The sequence below is a fragment of the Mobula hypostoma genome, chromosome 13, assembly GCF_963921235.1.
Source record: "Mobula hypostoma chromosome 13, sMobHyp1.1, whole genome shotgun sequence".
NCBI classification, from domain to species: domain Eukaryota; kingdom Metazoa; phylum Chordata; class Chondrichthyes; order Myliobatiformes; family Myliobatidae; genus Mobula; species Mobula hypostoma.
In genome coordinates this window covers 14,060,972-14,079,114 of record NC_086109.1, presented here as the reverse complement: position 1 = coordinate 14,079,114, position 18,143 = coordinate 14,060,972, and the positions used below count along the sequence as shown (strand labels likewise).

The following is an 18,143-nucleotide window of genomic DNA, read 5'->3' as shown; positions in this document are numbered from 1 at the left end:
ACCTTCCAAGGCGCTAATCCATGGTCTCAAGTGACTAACGGATGCCTATTTGTCATCATATAACTAATGACGATTCATTTTTTGTAGATAGTCACATTAGAACAAAGTACAACAATAGAATCAATGAAAAACTACACACAAAGACAGACAAACAGCCATTGTGCAAAAGACAAACTGTGCAAACACAAAATAATAACAATAATAAGTAATAATGAAGTAAATAAATAAGTTGTCCCCACAAAATGCTGGAAGAACTCAGCAGGCCAGGCAGTATCCTATGGAAAAAGGCACAGTTGATGTTTCAGGCTGAGACCCTTCAGCAGGACCCTTCCTGCCAAAGGGTTTCGGCCCAAAACGCCAACTGGACTGTTTTCCATAGATGCTGCCTGGCCTGCTGAGCTCCTCCATCATTTTGTGGGTGTTGCTTGGATTTCCAGCATCTATGGATTTTCTCTTGTTTGAAGTAAGTTATCCACACTAGTTTTAGAGACTGATTGTTGTAGGGTAATAACTGTTCCTGAACCTGCTCATATGGAACCTAAGGCTCCCACAACATACTTCTTGAAATATTCCCACTGAGGATTCTTTTTTATTGTACCTTATAGTATTTTTTATGTGTAGCACTCTGCTGCTGCCCTGCTTCAAAACGACAAATATCATGTCAGTGATAATAAATGTAATCCTGATTCACAATGTGTTTTGGTTAGGTTATAGCAGCTGGAACATTACGCAGAGCACAGTTCCTCCTTTAGACTGCTGGTCTATTTCCACCTCATTCCAGATGTAGAACATTGTAGCACAGTACATGCCCTTTAGCCCATGATAATATGCCGCCTTTCTAACCTACTGTGGGTTCAATCTAACCCTTCCCTCCTCCAGAACGTAGAATATTACAGCACAGTACAGGACGAACAATATACGGCTCTTCCTCGGGAACAGGATGTCAACCCACATTCTGCTCTTAGCTCTCCAGCATGGGTCTCAGAGGGGAGAGGTCGATATTCCTGAGAGGCTGCCGAGACCACGGGTTCCCCTTGCCCGGCTGCGCTGTGTCCACAGACTCTGCCAGTCACGGACTTGCTCATTCCTTGGCAAGGAGAAGGGAGTGGCAATACTGCTTCTTAGCTGCCAAGCAATTTGTTTGGTCACTTAACCAAGTCATACAGCACAGAAACAAGCTCTTCAGCAGAACTTGTCCATGCCGATCAAGATGTCCATCCAAGTTTGCTCCATTTGCCTGTACTTGGTCCATATTCCCCTATCCAGGTACTTGTCAAGTACCTTTCAAATGCTGTTAATGAACTTGCTTTATCGCAATCCTCTGACAGCTCATTCCATATGCAAGTTACCTTCTGGAGGAAAAAGTTGCTCCCCCGCCCGCAACGGCAGGTTCCTGGGAAGTCTTTCCTTTCTCAACCTAAACACATGCCTTCTGGTTCTTGATCCTCTAACCTCGTGGAAAAAGACTGTGCTCATTCCCGGGTTCAATTCCCGCCGTTGCCTTTAAGGAGTTTGTACGTTCTCCCCGTGACTGTGCGGGTTTCCTCTGGGTGCTCCAGTTTCCTCCCACATTCCAAAGACGAGGTAGGCTAATTGGGCATTGTAAGTTGTCCAGTTATTATACTAGGATTAAATCGGGGGTTGCTAGGCAGCACGGCATGAATGGTCAGGAGGGCCTATTCCACGCTGTATATCAATAAATAAAATTTGATGCTCCTCATGATTTGATACAACTCCAGAATATCACCTCCTCAGTCTCCAATGCTCCAGGGATTAGAGTCCTAGCCTGCTCAAACACTTCCCATTGAGCCCTGACAACAACCTCGCAAGTCCTCTTTGAACCCTCTCTAGCTTAATGGCACCCTTTGTACAGTTTGTGTCACTGCCGTACACAGTTCTCCACGTGTGGCCTCGACACCACCTTGTACCGCTGCAACATGGCGGGTGGAGAGGGTGAACGCAGAAAACAGAGGAAGTGGTATCATTAATTGTACTGTTGGAGACAGCGAGCAAGAGATGAAGAATTTCACGACACATGCCGGTGATAATCATCCTGATTCTGATCCCGAAGAACAGGATCTCTATAAAGTAAGCAGCAAAAATTTCTTAGAGAGTTCATAGCATGGCTTAGGGGAAAGGTAATAGTGGAAGGTATGAAGGTCACCATTCTTGATCGTAGTTTTTTGCTTAGACAAGGATTATTACCAGTTCAGAAAGTACCATTGTGCTTATTCTTTTGTATCTTACAGTTGTGACTTGAATACAACATTCACTGATTCTTGTCTCCCAACTGCAATGCTAAAACTGCAGCTCTTCCTCTGTAATTTTGAACCTAATCATTTACTATAATATTCAAAGCAATTTTGTCATTTGCACAGATAAATGTAACAGCTTCTATACAGAAATACAAAGATGTTCACTCTAATATAGATATTCCCTTTAACCTATCCTTCTTTCCCTATACTTCAGTTTATTCTTTCCTTGTTCTGGCAAAGGCTCCTTGACCAAAGAGTTAACTCTGTTTCTCTTCCCGCAGAAGCTGCCTGACCTGCTGAGTATTTCTAGCGTTTTCTGTTCAAACTGGCCTGCTTTAGCAGAAGTTACTCGGCAGTAATGGTCGACCTAGGTAGGGTTCAACTCAAGCTACAAGTTAAATTTGACTCTCCTAATTCCGGCCCTGGTGTTGGCAACTTACGTGTGTTGGCTTCACGAAGCCCAACCTCTCCAGGTCGTGGTTCTCTCTCCCCGCGGCCGCTTTGGCCTGGAGCCCCTCAGGATGAGGCTTGTTGGGGAACGAGGCAACGTGGGGTCCGTAACAGGTCCGTTCTTCCTCCACCTCTTCCACTTTCACCTGGTCGTGGACCATGACCGCGTCTCCATTCAGGTCCATGCAACGAGCCGGTGGTCGCGTGGACATCCTGCGAGCAGAGAAAGAAAAAGGTGAAGTGTAACCCCTCGATGAGGCCGCGCGAAATCCTGGAGCTGGGCGCAGAGCCGAAACGCAGCCCTCCCATCTGATCCAGCTAGGGCGGTGGTCCACAATCGGAGAGGGCTTGACAGTGAGGAGGAGAGATGAAGGCGTGCCTACACCTCAAGGTGGCAATCACACATACTTAGAATGGTAAACATGAAGGGCATTCTCAAGCACTTGAGAAAAAAAACAGGCTGCCGACATTGGCAATCTGAAATTTAGTATTTGTATTTAGAGTTACTGCACAGTAACAGGCCCATGCGATCAATTACCCTACTAACCCATACATTTTTGGAATACAGGAGGAAACCACTCGGTCCTTACAGACAGCAGCGAGAATCGAACCCCGGTCTCTGGTGCTGAAATAAAAACAGAAAATGCTACAAAAGCTCAGCAAGTTAGGCAGCATCTGGAGAAAGAGATTTAACATTTCCGGTGGGACATACCCTTCAAAAGGCAGAGGTTTCTTCAAAAACTTCTGCTAGCCCCAAATGGTAAGGGCTTTAACTCAGTCCCACGCGCCGGTGTTCAATCCTGCCGGAGATGGGGTGTCAGTAAGGGTTGTCACCCACAAGGATCAAGTCCGAACTGGAAATGCACAAACCCACTCTGCACTCAACCAGCGCTGAATATTGGTTTGCCTGCACAGCACGACGAGACCATGTGACGCCCCCTCCAGTACACGTTATGTGGCCGCCAAAATCGATAACGCAGAGAGCGATGAGACAAGAGAAAAAGAAGATTTGTGGCGATAACAATATCGCAGATAACAAAAGTAACTCAAGCAATTCAACCTGCAAGGCAAACAGTTCGAGACAACGTGGCAGCAAATGGAACTCCAAACAAAAGGTAGCACAACAACAGAATCTGCCTTGTAATGGAAAGGGGATGGAGAAACAGGAGCGGGAGGAAGTGCAACAATGGGCCCCCGGACAAAAGAACTCAAACAAAAGGGAAATGTGACAAGGGGACAATGGCGTATAGTTTGCTCCGTCATTCCTGCTTTCATAGCAGCTTTATCTCTCTTTCCTTCCCTTTCCAAAGCCTCCTGTTTGGATTTCATCATATCTTGTTTCCTTTCAACACACTGCTTTGTCCACCGCACTGGATTTGATCCACAATCAGGTTAATGTAAGCTTTAATTTGAGCTCTTGTGTGAGTCAACAGTAACCCACAGAATAGAATGCACTGTTAACTCTTCAGGTGCCGAAATGCCTCATCTTGTGTATAAGACCATGAGAAAAAGGCAAAACTGAAAACTGGCACACTTTTTAACACCTCACAGGTCTGGCCCATTATATACAGCTCTTCCAGTCAATAAGGGCTTACGTTCCAGCTTTTCACCATTTCCGAACCTACCCTTATCTTCCTTTATGGAGTTTCTGAATTCTGTCTTTCCAAAACCTATCAGTCTCCCACACATCCTTAAAATCCTCTTTTTTTTTATCTTCACAGATAGCTCAGGAGTCTGTTTAACAAGTTTTATATTTTTGTAGCTAGCAAAAGGTGATAGATAAATACTGCTGCTTTTGTTATAAAGGTAAAGCTCTCTATACAATTCCAAAACTCCAGTCCCTCGAGCACTTTGCAGGGGGTCTGCAAAGTAACTATCACAAAAAGAAACGCTGCACCTGATGTGGAAGGAAGGCCCATACGCTGGGACATCCTGTTAAGTGTGTGACGAATGGGACTTGATTACCACAATAAACCTGCAGCCAGGAGCCTCACAGGAAAAGTCTGAAAGGCAGCAACAGCCTGTAATCTGACAGTGATTGATGTTACCAGGAGACCATAAAGTCTTATCCTGTTCTCAATAACTGCTCTTACACTCGCAGAGAAATGCCTCGAGGAGCTCCAATGATACAGCAGCTGCTCAAGGCAGCTTGGATTATGTGTGCAAGGCTCTGGAGAAGGTTATCTTGGTAGCACATACAGGGGACTCTGCTTCAAGAAAGCAATGTACCATCACCAAAGATCCCCAACATCCATCATCAAAGGGCGGCAAAGGAGCATCATGGTTAGCGCAATGCTCTACAGTGCTAGCGATCACCAATTTGGGCTCCATTCCGCCACAGTCTGTAAGGAGTTTGTACGTTCTTCCCGTGACTGTGTGGGTTTCCTCTGGAGGCTCCAGTTTCCTCCCACATTCCAACGACATACAGAGAGGGCTCCGGTTAGTGAGATAAGGGCATGCTATGTTGGCACTGGAAGCCTGGCGACACAGGCGGTCTGTCCCTCAGACTTTGCCAGTTGTTGATGCAAATGATGCATTTCACTGTATGGTTCGATGGGCATGTGACAAGTAAAGGTAATCTTTTGTTTAATTTCGCCATCTGGGCCATACCATCTCCTCACAGCTACCGTCGGGCAGGAGGTACAGAGGCCTGTAATATAGCAAGAGTAGCACCACTTTGATCACTTGGTGTTGCAATAGACTGAAGCCTGACATACCATACTTCCAGAAGAGTTACTTCCCTTCAACCATTCTGTCCTTGAACCAACTGGCACAACTATAACCCCCACAGTATCGCAAACCTCGGACCACTCCGATCATTTGTCACTGCAATGGACTGCTTTTTTTTTGCGTTCTTTCTTGTTAAAGTTACACTTATCTTGTGAACACTGCTAAGGGCAGCACGGTAGCATAGTGGTTAACACAATGGTTTACAACACAGCCGACCAAGGTTCAATTCTAGCCTACTCCTGTAAGGAGTTTGTACATTCTCTCCGTTACCTTGTGGGTTTCCTCCCACAGTGCAAAGACCTACCGATTGGTAAGTTAATTGGTCATTGTAAATTGTCCTGTGAGTAGGCTAAGGTTAAATCTGGGTCGGAAAGGCCTATATGTGCCTGTAATGCAGCTGCAGGTATTCCACTGCACAGGTATTCCTTGAATTTACGACAATAAATGGGTGAATGAAAATACATTGCAAATCATTACATACAAGTATATCAAGATTGTACTGAAAGCAAACAGTCGCAGAGCATAGTGTGACATTGATGAAGACAGTGCAGGTCAGGTGGGTAAATAAATTGCGAGGGACACGACATTGTAGATGGTGAAATCGAGAATTAAATTTCCTGGCATAAGATTTGATTTCAATTAATTAATTAGTAACGATGCCCACAATACTACAAAACACGCACTGAAGTTTAAGTACATGAATGTATCGCTGACACCCAGGGCCCGGGTCTCAGAGTGAGGAATGAGCCGATATTTGGACGATTTAAATGCCAGGCCAGGTGGAATGAAAAGGCAGGGTGTTGGGAAGGTCGGGCCAGTTCTGCTCGCAGCTCAGCGATGTTTACTGCACCGAGGCTGAAACTATGGGCCTGCTCCAGGCTTCATGTGTGCTGGCTCCACGACATTTACTCAGCTCTGTGCTGAACTGAGGCTGAGACTGTGGCCTGCACCAGGCTTTGTGTTTGAGGACTCACTTTCATTCTAAATGCTATTTGTCTACTTTCTTTGTTTGCATATTTGTTTTTATTTCTCTCGCTCTTACACATTGGGTACTTGTCGGTCTTTAACGAAATGAGTTCATTTGGGTTTCTTGTGGCTGCTGTAAGGAAACAAATCTCAAGGGTGTACAATGTACACATACTTCGATCATAAATGTACTTTGAAGTCCTTCAGGGGAAGAAATCTGTCTTCCTTCCGGGGAAGAAATCTGTCTTCCTTCCGACTCCATAAGTGTACTCTAGAGGGTGGGGGAGAGGGGGAGGGGGAGGAGGGAGGAGGGAAAGGTGCAATCAACCTCTACTTCCTAACCTTGTTGTTTAGTCAACGTCAATGCTAGAAGGCAGGCTTTGGAGGGGAAGATAAATCAAAGGAATGCCTTCTCTCCTGGAAGCAACCTGGGCCACATCCTTTGTACATGGTTGTGTTACAATGCTTTAACAATAACCTTCCAATGCCAACTTAATGACATTAAATTAATTTAATGAAGTAGTTTTTTTTCTAAAACCCTTTATATAATGGATGGAACACTGGTAGTAGCTTCTGGCCCTGGAGAGAGGTCACAAGATTGGAGTCCCATGTGAAGCTACTGGTCTAAGATTAATCAGGGTTCCTGACCCAGACAATCGGCATGAATATACTAGGGCACTTTCAAAGACTCTAGTGCAGTCTCTCACAATTTGCACTAAATTTCCTGAGGCAACCAAAGCAGTTCACCTCTTTGCTCTTAATATGACTTTCCTGTGCACAGAATGACTGCTGTGGTTATCTGCATAACATGGAATTTTACATAAGAAATGCTCTTGAAGTTAGTAACAAACAGACTCAAGCTTTTGTTTAAAAGTTGAGTCCGTTGGAATGCAAAGTGGGAGTTGGTGGTGAGACTCAAGATTCAAAATTGGTCGTTGTCATTCTTCAGTACGCGAGCATATATAGAACAAAATGATTGTTAGTCCACAAACAAGAGAAAATCTGCAGATGCTGGAAATCCGAGCGACACACACAAAATGCTGGAGGAACTCAGCAGGCCAGGCAGCATCTGTATAGTTGATGTCTTCGGCCTTCGGCAGGACTGGAGTAAAAATGCTGAGGAGTAGATTTAAAAGCGGGGTGAAGGGGAGACAGAAACACCGGCTGATAGATGTAGCACTTGTTCTGCTTGTGAACCTCCTCCCTTGCTACCATCCAGGGCCCCAAACAGTCCTTCCAAGTGAGGCGACACATCACCTGTGAGTCTGTTGGGGTCACTTAAAGTGTTTGGTGCTCCCTAGTGGCCTCCTGTACATCAGTGAAACCCAACATAGATTGGGAAACCGCTTCACCGCGCACTGACGCTCCGTCCGCCAGAACAAGCGAGATCTCCCAGTGGCCACCCATTTTAATTCCACTTCCCGTTCCCATTCCGATATGTCCATCCACGGCTTCCTCCACTGTTGTGATGAGGCCACACTTGGGTGGGAGGAACAACACCTTATATTCCGTTTGGGTAGCCTCCAACCTGATGGCATGAACATCGCTTTCTCAAACTTCCGATAATGCCCCCCAACCCCACCCCCTCCTCCATTTCCCATCCCCTTTCCCCTCTCTCATCTCATCTCATCTCACCAATCAACTTCTAAACTCTTTAATTCATCCCTCCCCCTCCAAGTTTCACCAGTCATCTGGTGTTTCTCTCTCCCCTTCCCCCACCTTTTAAATCTACTCCTCAGCCTTTTTTCTCCAGTCCTGCCGAAGGGCTTGGGCACGAAACGTCCACTGTGCTTCTTTCCATAGATGCTGCCTGGCCTGCTGAGTTCCTCCAACATTTTGTGTGTGTTGATTATTACTCCAGATCTGACACAGCATAAAAAAAAACACAACCAATATAAATATAACAAAAAAATCCTATAAAACATCAAATACAAGTATGTTTTGAAAGTGGCCGTATATACACAAGACTCACTTATATACTTAGTATGCACAGTAAGTGCAATGATCGCAAACAGTAGCCTGTAAATTCCCTTTGGACTTGGGGGCAATTTGAAGCGACAGGTCCAAAGTGAGGCAAGGCAGCAGGCCTGTTGCCGAGAGCGAGGAAGACCCAAGCTTCGATTGATTTAAGCACTGGGCCAAATTGAAAAGGTCGGGTCCAGGCCCCAGAACGTATCGAAACGACAGAACCCACTGTTTGGATGACAATTTGGGTGCCGGGCCAGATTGAGAAAGGTCAGGGCATCGGAGGGGCAGGTTGGTTCAGCTTTCATTGCTCCTTGGTGTTTACTTAGCTCTGCGCTGAACTGCGGGTCTGTGGACAGACTCTCTATGTGGACCATTCAGAACTCCATTTGCTTGTGTTTATTGTTTGAACGGTTTGCTTTTTTCTCCCCTCTCTCTGCACATAGGGTGCTTAAGAGTCTTCTTTTTTTAAAATGGGATCTCTTGGGTTTCTTTGTTTCGTGGCTGCCTGTAAGGTTGTATAATGTACACGTATTCTGATAATAAATGTACTTTGAAGTGACGCTAGGTGCAGGAGTATCCGAACACAAGGTGACTCTGACAGGAAATGAGAAAAGTGACGGTGACTCCTGGCAAGCAGAACTCTTCTAGGTAGCAACAGGGCAAGTGAAATCACAGGAGGACAGTGACTGTGTCAGTGTAGGTATGAGGTGCGGAGTGTAAAGTGGTAGTACTGGGGGGGGTGGGGAATGAAGAGTGCTGAGGGGCTGTGGAGAGGAGTGGCTGATGTGGATGTAGTGGTGGTGGGGAAGACCGCCTGAGTGACTAGATTCCAAATGCGTGGTGAACAAAATGATTTGTGAACGCAAACACGAGGAATTCTGCAGATGCTGGAAATCCAAGCAACGCACATCAAAGTTGCTGGTGAACGCAGGGTCTTGGCCTGAAATGTCGACTGTACCTCTTCCTAAAGATGCTGCCTGGCCTGCTGCGTTCACCAGCAAAAATGATTTGTGACCTCTGTTTGGAATAAATAAGGTACTGGTGACTATATTAGTGGCAATACGGTTGGTCTGCCCAACATTGAAGCTTTGTAATGAGAGCCTGGGGTTGACAATATGCTATCAATCCTTTGTACTGGGCAAACAAAACAAACAAAGAGCAGGAGAGGGGAATTTGGCAAGAAAATACAATAGTGCTTCTCTCATTCCCAGAACTTCCATTCAGTACAAAGGACAATCTGGCATTGTTGGGCAAGCACGGAAAGATGGTCTTCAGAAAGCACTGAGACGGTGGGTCTGTTCTGTACACGTACCACAAAACTCATCAATACCCCTGAAAGCCTTGAGCAGGGCAAGGAGCCAATCCATAGCGGAGGAGTCTCTCAATCCCAGCTGACACTTTAATTAATGGTGACAAAAATAATGGGAGTTCAAATGTCAGGATGCCCATGTGGGGCCTGACGACAGCAAAGTTATTTTATCTGGATTGACTGCACCGGAAACCGTTAGCCTCATTCTGCAAGCCGCCCAAATTCCTTGAGAATAAGCCCCTTGTGGCCTGTACTGTGACTCCAATATATCGAAACAAGAAGTTCCAATTGAAATGAGCAATGAATAGGAACCCATTTTTTTCTCTCTCTCTCCCTCCCTCAACTATCCAGATCTTGTGTGGAGCTGTTAGTTTAACTAATTTTTTTCCCTCCCCCTCCTCTCTACTTCTATTTCCTACTCTGGCTTCTTAACTCTTCTCACCTGCCTATCACCTCCTCCTGGGTCCCCTCCTCCTTCCCTCTCTCCTACGGTCCACTCTCCTCTCCTATCAGATTCCTTCCTCTCCAGCCCCTTTATCTTTCCAACCCACCTGGTTTCATCCATCATCTTCTAGCTATCCTCCTTCCCCTCTCCCCCCCGCCACCCCAACCTTTTTGTTCTGGCATCTTCCCACTTCCTTTCCAGTGCTGAAGAAGGATCGAAGCCCAAAACATCAACTGCTTACTCTTTTTCCATAGATGCTGCCTGGCCTGCTGAGTTCCTCCAGCATTTTGTGGGTGTTGCTTTGGATTTCCAGCATCTGGAGACTTTTTCATGTTTAAATTTAACAAAGGGTCTGGCTCCAGCAGTTAATCTCCATTGAGAGAATATATGCGCACTTACTTAACCAATGTGTGGCGCGTGGCCAAGTGGTTAGGGTGTTGGACTAGCGAACTAGCGAAGGTCGCGGGTTCGAGCCTTGGCCAGGGCAGTGTGTGTGTCCACTTAACCACACGATGCTCTGGTCTACCCAGCTGAGAATGGGGACCGGCAAAAATGCTGGAAGTTAACCTCGCGATAGACTGGCGTCCTATCTGGGGGGTGGTGGGGGGGGGAGTCTCGTACTCTCAGTCGCTTCAAGCCACGGAAACCGACATAGGCATCGGCCTGATGGGACACAAGGCTTGTGACAGACTTTAATCTTTAAACCTGACCAATAAATTGTATGTGACAGGTACTGTAACAGGATAAGGCTCTGTAACTAGAGTTTTGACCATTTAGGAGCAATGATATCAGAGAAACTATAAAGGACATTGCCATTGCTGACAAGTTTTAACTTGAAAAGAGTGAGCTAGGAGTGACAAGGTAATGTAGCTCCACAAAACCCTGGGTAGATCAGTATTGTGTTCAGTTCTGGACACCCTACTATAGGAAAGATATGGGAACTTTAGTGAGGATTCAGAGGGGATGTACCAGGATGCTGTCTAGATTTAGAGAGCATGTCTTATGAGGACGTCAAACAAGCTGGAGTTTTTCTCTTTGGAGACAAGGAGGATGAAAGGTGACTTGATAGAGGTATACAAGGTGATAAGAGGCAATATTGTGGATAGGCAGAGACTTTTTTCCAAGGTAGAAATACGAGAGGGCATAATTTTAAACTGTTCTGAGGAAAGTATAGGGGTAATGTCAGAGGTTTTTTTTTTTACACATAGAGAGTGGTAGGTGTGTGGAATGACCTGCCAGGGGTGGTGGTAGAGGCAGATACATTGGAGGCATTTAAGAAACTCTAAGAAAGGAACATGGGTAATAGAAACATGTTGGGCTACGTAGGAGGGAAGGGTTTAAGACTTTTGAAGTCTGTCACGAGCCTTATGGCCCATCAAGCCGGTGCTTATGCCGGTTTCCGTGGCGTGAAGCGACTGAGGGTACGAGACTCCCCCACTGGATAGGATGCCAGTCTATCGTGAGGTTAACCCCCAGTATTTTTGCCGGTACCCATTCTCAGCTGAGTAGACTGGAGCATTGTGTGATTAAGCACCTTGCTCAAGGACACACACGCTGCCCCGGCCGAGGCTTGAACCCACGATCTTCAGATCGCTAGTCCAACACCCTAACCACTTGGCCACGCGCCACACGAGGGAAGGGTTAGAGTAGGTTAAAAGGTTGGCACAACATTGTGGGCTGAACGGCCCACCCAGAAAGTGTGATGAGGAATCTGAAGAGCTATTTGAACCACAGCCTGCTGGAATAACTTAGCAAATCAAGTGGAATCTGTGGGAGGACAGAAAATTACGTATCAGATCAAAACCCTTCATCAGGACAGGCAGGTTTTCAGTCCAAAACGTCAGTAATTCCTTTCCTCCCACAGAAGCTGCTGGAGGGCATCACAGGTCAAGTCCTCCCCACCACTGAGCACAGTTACAAGGAGCTAATGATATAAGTGCAACTTGTTGAAATGGTTCCCAGGATAAGGGAGTCTAAATCTAGAGGGTGCAGTTTTAACATGAAAGGGGAAAGTTTTAGTGAAGAGCTAAGGTGCAACTTTTTCCACAGCAAGATTGCTGGGTGAGTGGAACGAGGAGGTGGTAGAGGCAGGTACATGGAAAGGAAAGTCTTAGAGGGGTATGGGCCAAACAAAGGCAAATAGACTTGCTCAGGTGGACACCTTGGTCAGCATGGACAAGTTGGGCAGAAGGGCCTGTTTCATTGCTGTATAACTGACTATTCCATCAGCATTTTTCTTGTTTGTAATATATTTATTTGTGCTTCCTTCACAACAGGATGGACGTTTCTTGGTAAGGCTGTAGGGGGTGGCTTGGAGGATGTCCTGATTTAAAGGGAATGATTTATACTCTTTATATCCATCCAGCTGTTCTGTCCCGTACTTCCACTAGGTGTCACCATCACACCAGCTGCTGCTGACACGTTTACGTGATGGCGACTGGGCAATTGGCGATTGCCAGCAAAGGGCTGTGAATGATGCACAGCTAACAAACAGGGGCACAGGGGCAGGAACCACTCCAAGAACATGCAGAGGCATTTCTCTTTCAGTCAGTGCTGGGGGTGTAAGGGACCAACTATACTGCACACTGTGCCAGCTAATTTGCACCAAGCACGGAATAGGCAAGGACCCAAAAAGCACATACTACACTGAAGGAGGGGAAAAGAATTTGCTACATTGGTGCTAAATCATTAGAACCTAGAGCACTACAACACAGTAACAGGCCCTTCGGCCCACAACATTAGTGCTGAAGTGTGCCAAATTGAATCCAAATGAAGGATCTCAACCCAAAATGCTGACCATCTATTCCTTTCCATTGATGTTGCCTGACCTGCTGAGTTTCTCCAGCATCTTGTGTGGTGCTCCATATTTCAGCATCTGTAGTCTCTTGTGAGTAATCTTCTGCCTGCTCAATGCATATCCCTCCATTCCCTGCACATTCACGTGTCTTATCTAAAACACCACTATCATATCTGCTTTCACCACTGCTCCTGGCTGCTCCTTCCACCACCTGTCACTCTTTGTGTTGTAAACTGGTTCTGCATATATCCTTTAAATTTTCACCCTCATTATCTTGAATGCATAAGAACTAGGAGCAGAGTTCGGCCATTTGGCCCATCAAGTCTGCTCCACCATTCTGTCACGGCTGATTTATTATCCCTCTCAACCCCATCTCCTGCCTTCTCTCCATAACCTTCAACACAAGAACCTACCAGCCTTAAATATACCCAACGTCCTCTAGCTCGAGCAAATTTAATAAACATACCTCCATTTATTTACAAACAACTTTGAATATCCTCATGTAGAATGCCCAAAGTAAATTTGCTGATGGAATATCATTAACTACCACTCTACAGATGCTGCCTGACCTTCTGAGTATCTTCACCAGGTTCTGACTTTGCATTTTAATACAAACGTTTGTGCTGGCAATTTTGCAGCTGGTTTAAGTTCGTTTCCTCCAGTGTTCCAAGCTCTGCTGTGGGACGATCCAGGATACCTGTAAATTCTCTCATTCGCTTAACAGACTTCAGTTTATCATCTGCTGCTTCCTCCATCATTGACCATATGAAGGTTATGAGTAAGGACACAGAATATAGAAAAATTTGATAGTGTACAGGCCCTTCAGCCCACAATGCTGTGCCAACCTTTTAATCTACTCAAAGATCAATCCAACCCTTCACTCCCAGGTGGTCCACCATTTTTCTTCATCCATGTGCCTATCTAAGATTTTCTTAATTATCTCTAACGTATCTGTCTCTACCAGCACCCAAGCAGCATGTTCCAAGCCCTGACCACGTGGTGTAAAAAAAAACCTACCTCTGACATTCCCCCCACCACTGTATTTTCCTCCAAACACCGAAAATTATGCCCCTCATACATGACATTTTTGTCCTGGGATCTACACCCCTTTTTATCATGTACAATTCTATGAAGTCACTCTCATCCTCCTCCTCTCCAAACATTGAAGTCTTAGCTTCCTCATCACAGCGTTCCGTGTAAACTTTCTCTTTCACCTGCAGATGGGTCTGGCCTGCAAAGAATGGGAAGAAGTGGAATCATGGACCATTTTGCATCAATTTCCCACAGGTCCACACTCAGAGCGTGAAGAACTATTTCTCTTTGACCACAAGACTCTGTGCAATATTGGCAATTCATCATAAAAAAAATGGAAGATTCCCAGGTTTTTCTACTCAAGGTCCATAAGCATTCAACTTTAATGGCCATCAAATTGGTTGAGAGGTCCTATAACACTCTGACTATCAGAAGGAGTTGGTCCCTGGGGTGAGAGAAGTGGAGAATGAAACTCCTTAAGTTTATAGGAATAGGCGACCTCATCTGAATGAACATTTCTCAAGTTATTGCCTACCCCCACTGCACTTGCTCTGTAGCTGTTACACTTTATTTTGCACTGTTATTGTTTTAACTTGTTCTACGTCAATGCACTGTGCAATGATCTGATCTGTATAAACAGGCAAGCTTTTCACTGTATCTCAGCAATAAAAAAAACAATCTCAATTACTTGGTCTGAGCTCTCATATCAGCAAATCAAGAAATTTGAAAATATTCAGAAGAGAGAGCGTTGGGCGATATCCTCCCATCAACAACTCTAACTTCAAGTGGAACACTAGAGATCCTGCTTGTGAGGTTGATTCAAAGATATGATTGATCCAACAAATAATGAACTAGGGTTTTTCTCTTTGGAGTGAAGGAATATGAAAGGTGACTTGACAGAGGTGTACAAGACGATAAAGCAGCATAGATCAAGTGGATGGCCAGAGACTTTTCCCTGGGTTGGGAATGGCTATTACCAGGGAGCATAGTTTTAAGGTGATTGGAGGAAGTATGGGGAGAATATCAGGGTTTTCTTTTGCATGGAAAGTAGTATTGCAGGCAGGTACATCAGGAGCATTTGGGAAACTCTTAGATGGACACATAGACAATAGAAAAATGGAGGGCTATGCCAGAGGAAATTGTTAGATTGACCTTAAAGTAAGTAAAAGGGTTGGCACAACATCGGGGGCAGAAGACTCTGTACAATGCTGTCGTGTTCTATGTTCTATATTACCTTGTGTACATCTCAAAGTCAAATAAATCAATATTTTAAAAAATTATGTTCGAAGTCACATGGGGCACTTTGGACACAAAGGTCTGGTTTCCACCAATGAGGAAAAAAAACAACTCGTAACACACTAAATCTTACTCTGCTGCTGAGATGCTAATGTTTTGAGTCTAGTCTGGACCATTTGGAATACATATTTCAATTGCTATAAGTAAATAAATCTTGGAGTCCATTACATTTCAATTTTTATTTGCTAGGAGTTAAGGTGATTGCAAATTCCTGTCTCCAAGCCAAAGTAAAAACCTTTCGCAAAAACAATATAATTAATAGTTTGGAAGACTTAAACTGCAAGACAGGTCTAGACAAATAGAGGTATTTAAAGTTAACTACTCTAATTAAGGTAAATGGGGCAGGATTCACCTTTTGACACTGAGTGTCAGCAAACACTCAGAGGTGAGGACATCTTGAAAGCCATTAACCTGAAATGCCATTGCTTCTCTTCCCACAGCTCCTGACTGACTTGCTGAGTATCTCTGCCTTTTCCTATTTTAATATCAATGCTTGTTTCAGCCCAAGTGGGTTTGCAACTGGTTCAACTTCCTTTTATTCATTACCAATGCTCAAAAATCTTGCTTTCTATGAAATGTCCCTGGTCTTGGGAGGATTAATAATTGAAATTTTGTGCAGATGGAGCTTAAAAATTGGATTTAGTTTGCTCCACATTGAGGTTACATTGTAGATCTGGCACAGGTCCTAGAACAGTGTCCAGGACAATGAAAAGATTAGAGAATGTATTGCTTAGAAACATTCAAAGCACCTTTTTGCATGCAACAGTGACTGCTTTCAATGTGGATAGTTGATAGACACACCACAGAGCAAGATACCACAAACAATGCAACAAACACTGCAGATTTTGTTTAGAGAGTACATTGGTATAGAATGGGCATCATAGGATCTTAAGTCATAGGAACAGAATTAGGCCATTCAGCCCATCGAATCTGCTCTGGCACAAAGCTCTTTATTTGAAAAAGGTGGAAGAGAGTCTACGAGCCCCAAGTTTAAAACAGAGAGAAAGGAGGTAGAGGTATAGAAAAAGAGAGAGACAAAAGACATACCAGAGAAAGGTAAAGGATTGAAGAGGTAATGATGACACTTTAATACTGGGAGAGGGAATGTGTGTTAACATCGTGAGTTGGACATACATTACAAGCCTTTTACTGTATCTTGGTACAAGGGACAGTAATAAATTAATACCATTCCTTCATCATCACTGGGTTTACATACAGAAACACCTTACCTAATGTCATTGAGGGAATGTCATCACCTACAGTGGATCATGGGAATCACCTACAGTGGATCATGGGAATCACCTACAATGGATCAGTGGACCAGCTCGTCATGGGAACTAAGGATGAACCATAAATGCTGGCCTTTACCACCGACTCTCACATCTCAGCATACAGACTGCAGGACACGGGTGGGATTGGCTGGTGGAGGGGCTTGGAAAAGAAAGGATTTTTTAATTCAATGTAAATATGGCGAGCACATAACAAGGGGGAAATGGAGGGCAATATTAACAGCACAACATCAGGCAGGGAGTGAGCAAGAGAGATCAGCACAAGGTAGGTTACCAAGGATGAGGACCAGGTGACTGCTGAGAAGGCCCATAGGCCTAAATATTGGTAAATGGGACTGCTGCGGATGGGCAAACAGGTTGTTCTGAACATGGTGGGCCGAAGAGACTGTTTCTGAAAGACTCCAAAGAAGATTTTAAGATGGAAGGCAGTGAAAGAATGAACTCTTAAATAAATAAATACATTTGCTAGTGGTAATATTAGTTTATGTGTTATGTGTATGAGTTATAAGCTATATGTCGTGCACCTTGGTCCGGAGGAACGTTTAGTATAATGTATGTGTACTATTGAATTTGAACTTGAACTTAGAATCATTAAAACTGGAGACAAGCAAGAGGTCAGAATTTCTCAGAACATAGAGTTCTCAGAGGATTAGTACACAGCAATAGAAGGTAGCAACACTGGATTCGAAACGGAGGCCGACTATTTGAAGAGCGACAAAGAAACCACAAGCGTGTGCACTGGGAGGATTCAGATGGACCCAGACAAAAAGTAATATCAGTGTTAAAAATAGAACGGGTCACAAGAGAAAATATCTCCACTCACAGGTTTCCAATCAATGTCACATGCTGCGATATCAGATTTGCAAGTTACAACACTATCGCTGTTCAGCTACAATGTTCAGGTTTTTTTTTGGTCAGATACCCTGCAGGGAGACTGTCTTCCAAGAATCCTGCGTGACCAAAATAAGAGTCTTCACATAAATTCTGCCCCAAAGTTGTGACTCCAACAGCGGTAGAAGGATTTTATTTTAAGTAATTCAAGACACAAAAGAGGAAAAATTGGAGTTGTGAGTTGCATAGAATTCCTTGTTCAAAAAGCATGTCAGTGCTATTTTAAATATACTTTCTCTCTCTCTCTCAGGAAGGGTTATGGTGGTCAGAGGAACACCATCGAAGTAAAATATCCCAAAATCAATCTTGTTTACTGCATTGTTTTCCATCATGGTAACTGGTTCTCCAGCTCTTAGGGCTTGCTGGAGGACAATCCATGGAACGCCTCCCAACCCAAGAATGGGAAGCACGACCCATTGTTGAGATAAGAATATCTTGCCGTGCTACAGAATCAAAAAGTACTTCAAAGCAAAAGGGGAACTGCTGTGCCCTAGAGCTTGCCGCAGAGAGCTGCAGTGAAGGCTCGCATTTGCCACTGTGGGAGAGCACCGAGGACGGGCGCCACAGTAGCCTAGCGGCTGGTGTCACAGTATTACAGCTCGGAGTTCGGAGTTCAATTCCGGCGGCCTTCTGGGAGGAGTCTCTGCACGCCCTCCTGGTGGAACGTGTGGAATTTTCCCGGGTGGCTCCGCTTTCCTCCCACGGTCCAAAGTAG

General features: G+C 44.8%; 1 protein-coding gene across 1 annotated transcript in view; it reads right to left on the bottom strand.

Moving 5' to 3' along the window:
• LOC134355443 (transcription factor SOX-13-like) overlaps positions 1–18,143 on the bottom strand; it is a 224,782-nt gene that overhangs the window by 55,047 nt on the left and 151,592 nt on the right. Inside the window, exon 2 of the mRNA XM_063065317.1 lies at positions 2,696–2,918. Coding sequence (XP_062921387.1) covers positions 2,696–2,917 — 222 coding nt within the window. The 5' untranslated portion in view covers position 2,918. The remainder of the gene's footprint in view (positions 1–2,695; positions 2,919–18,143) is intronic.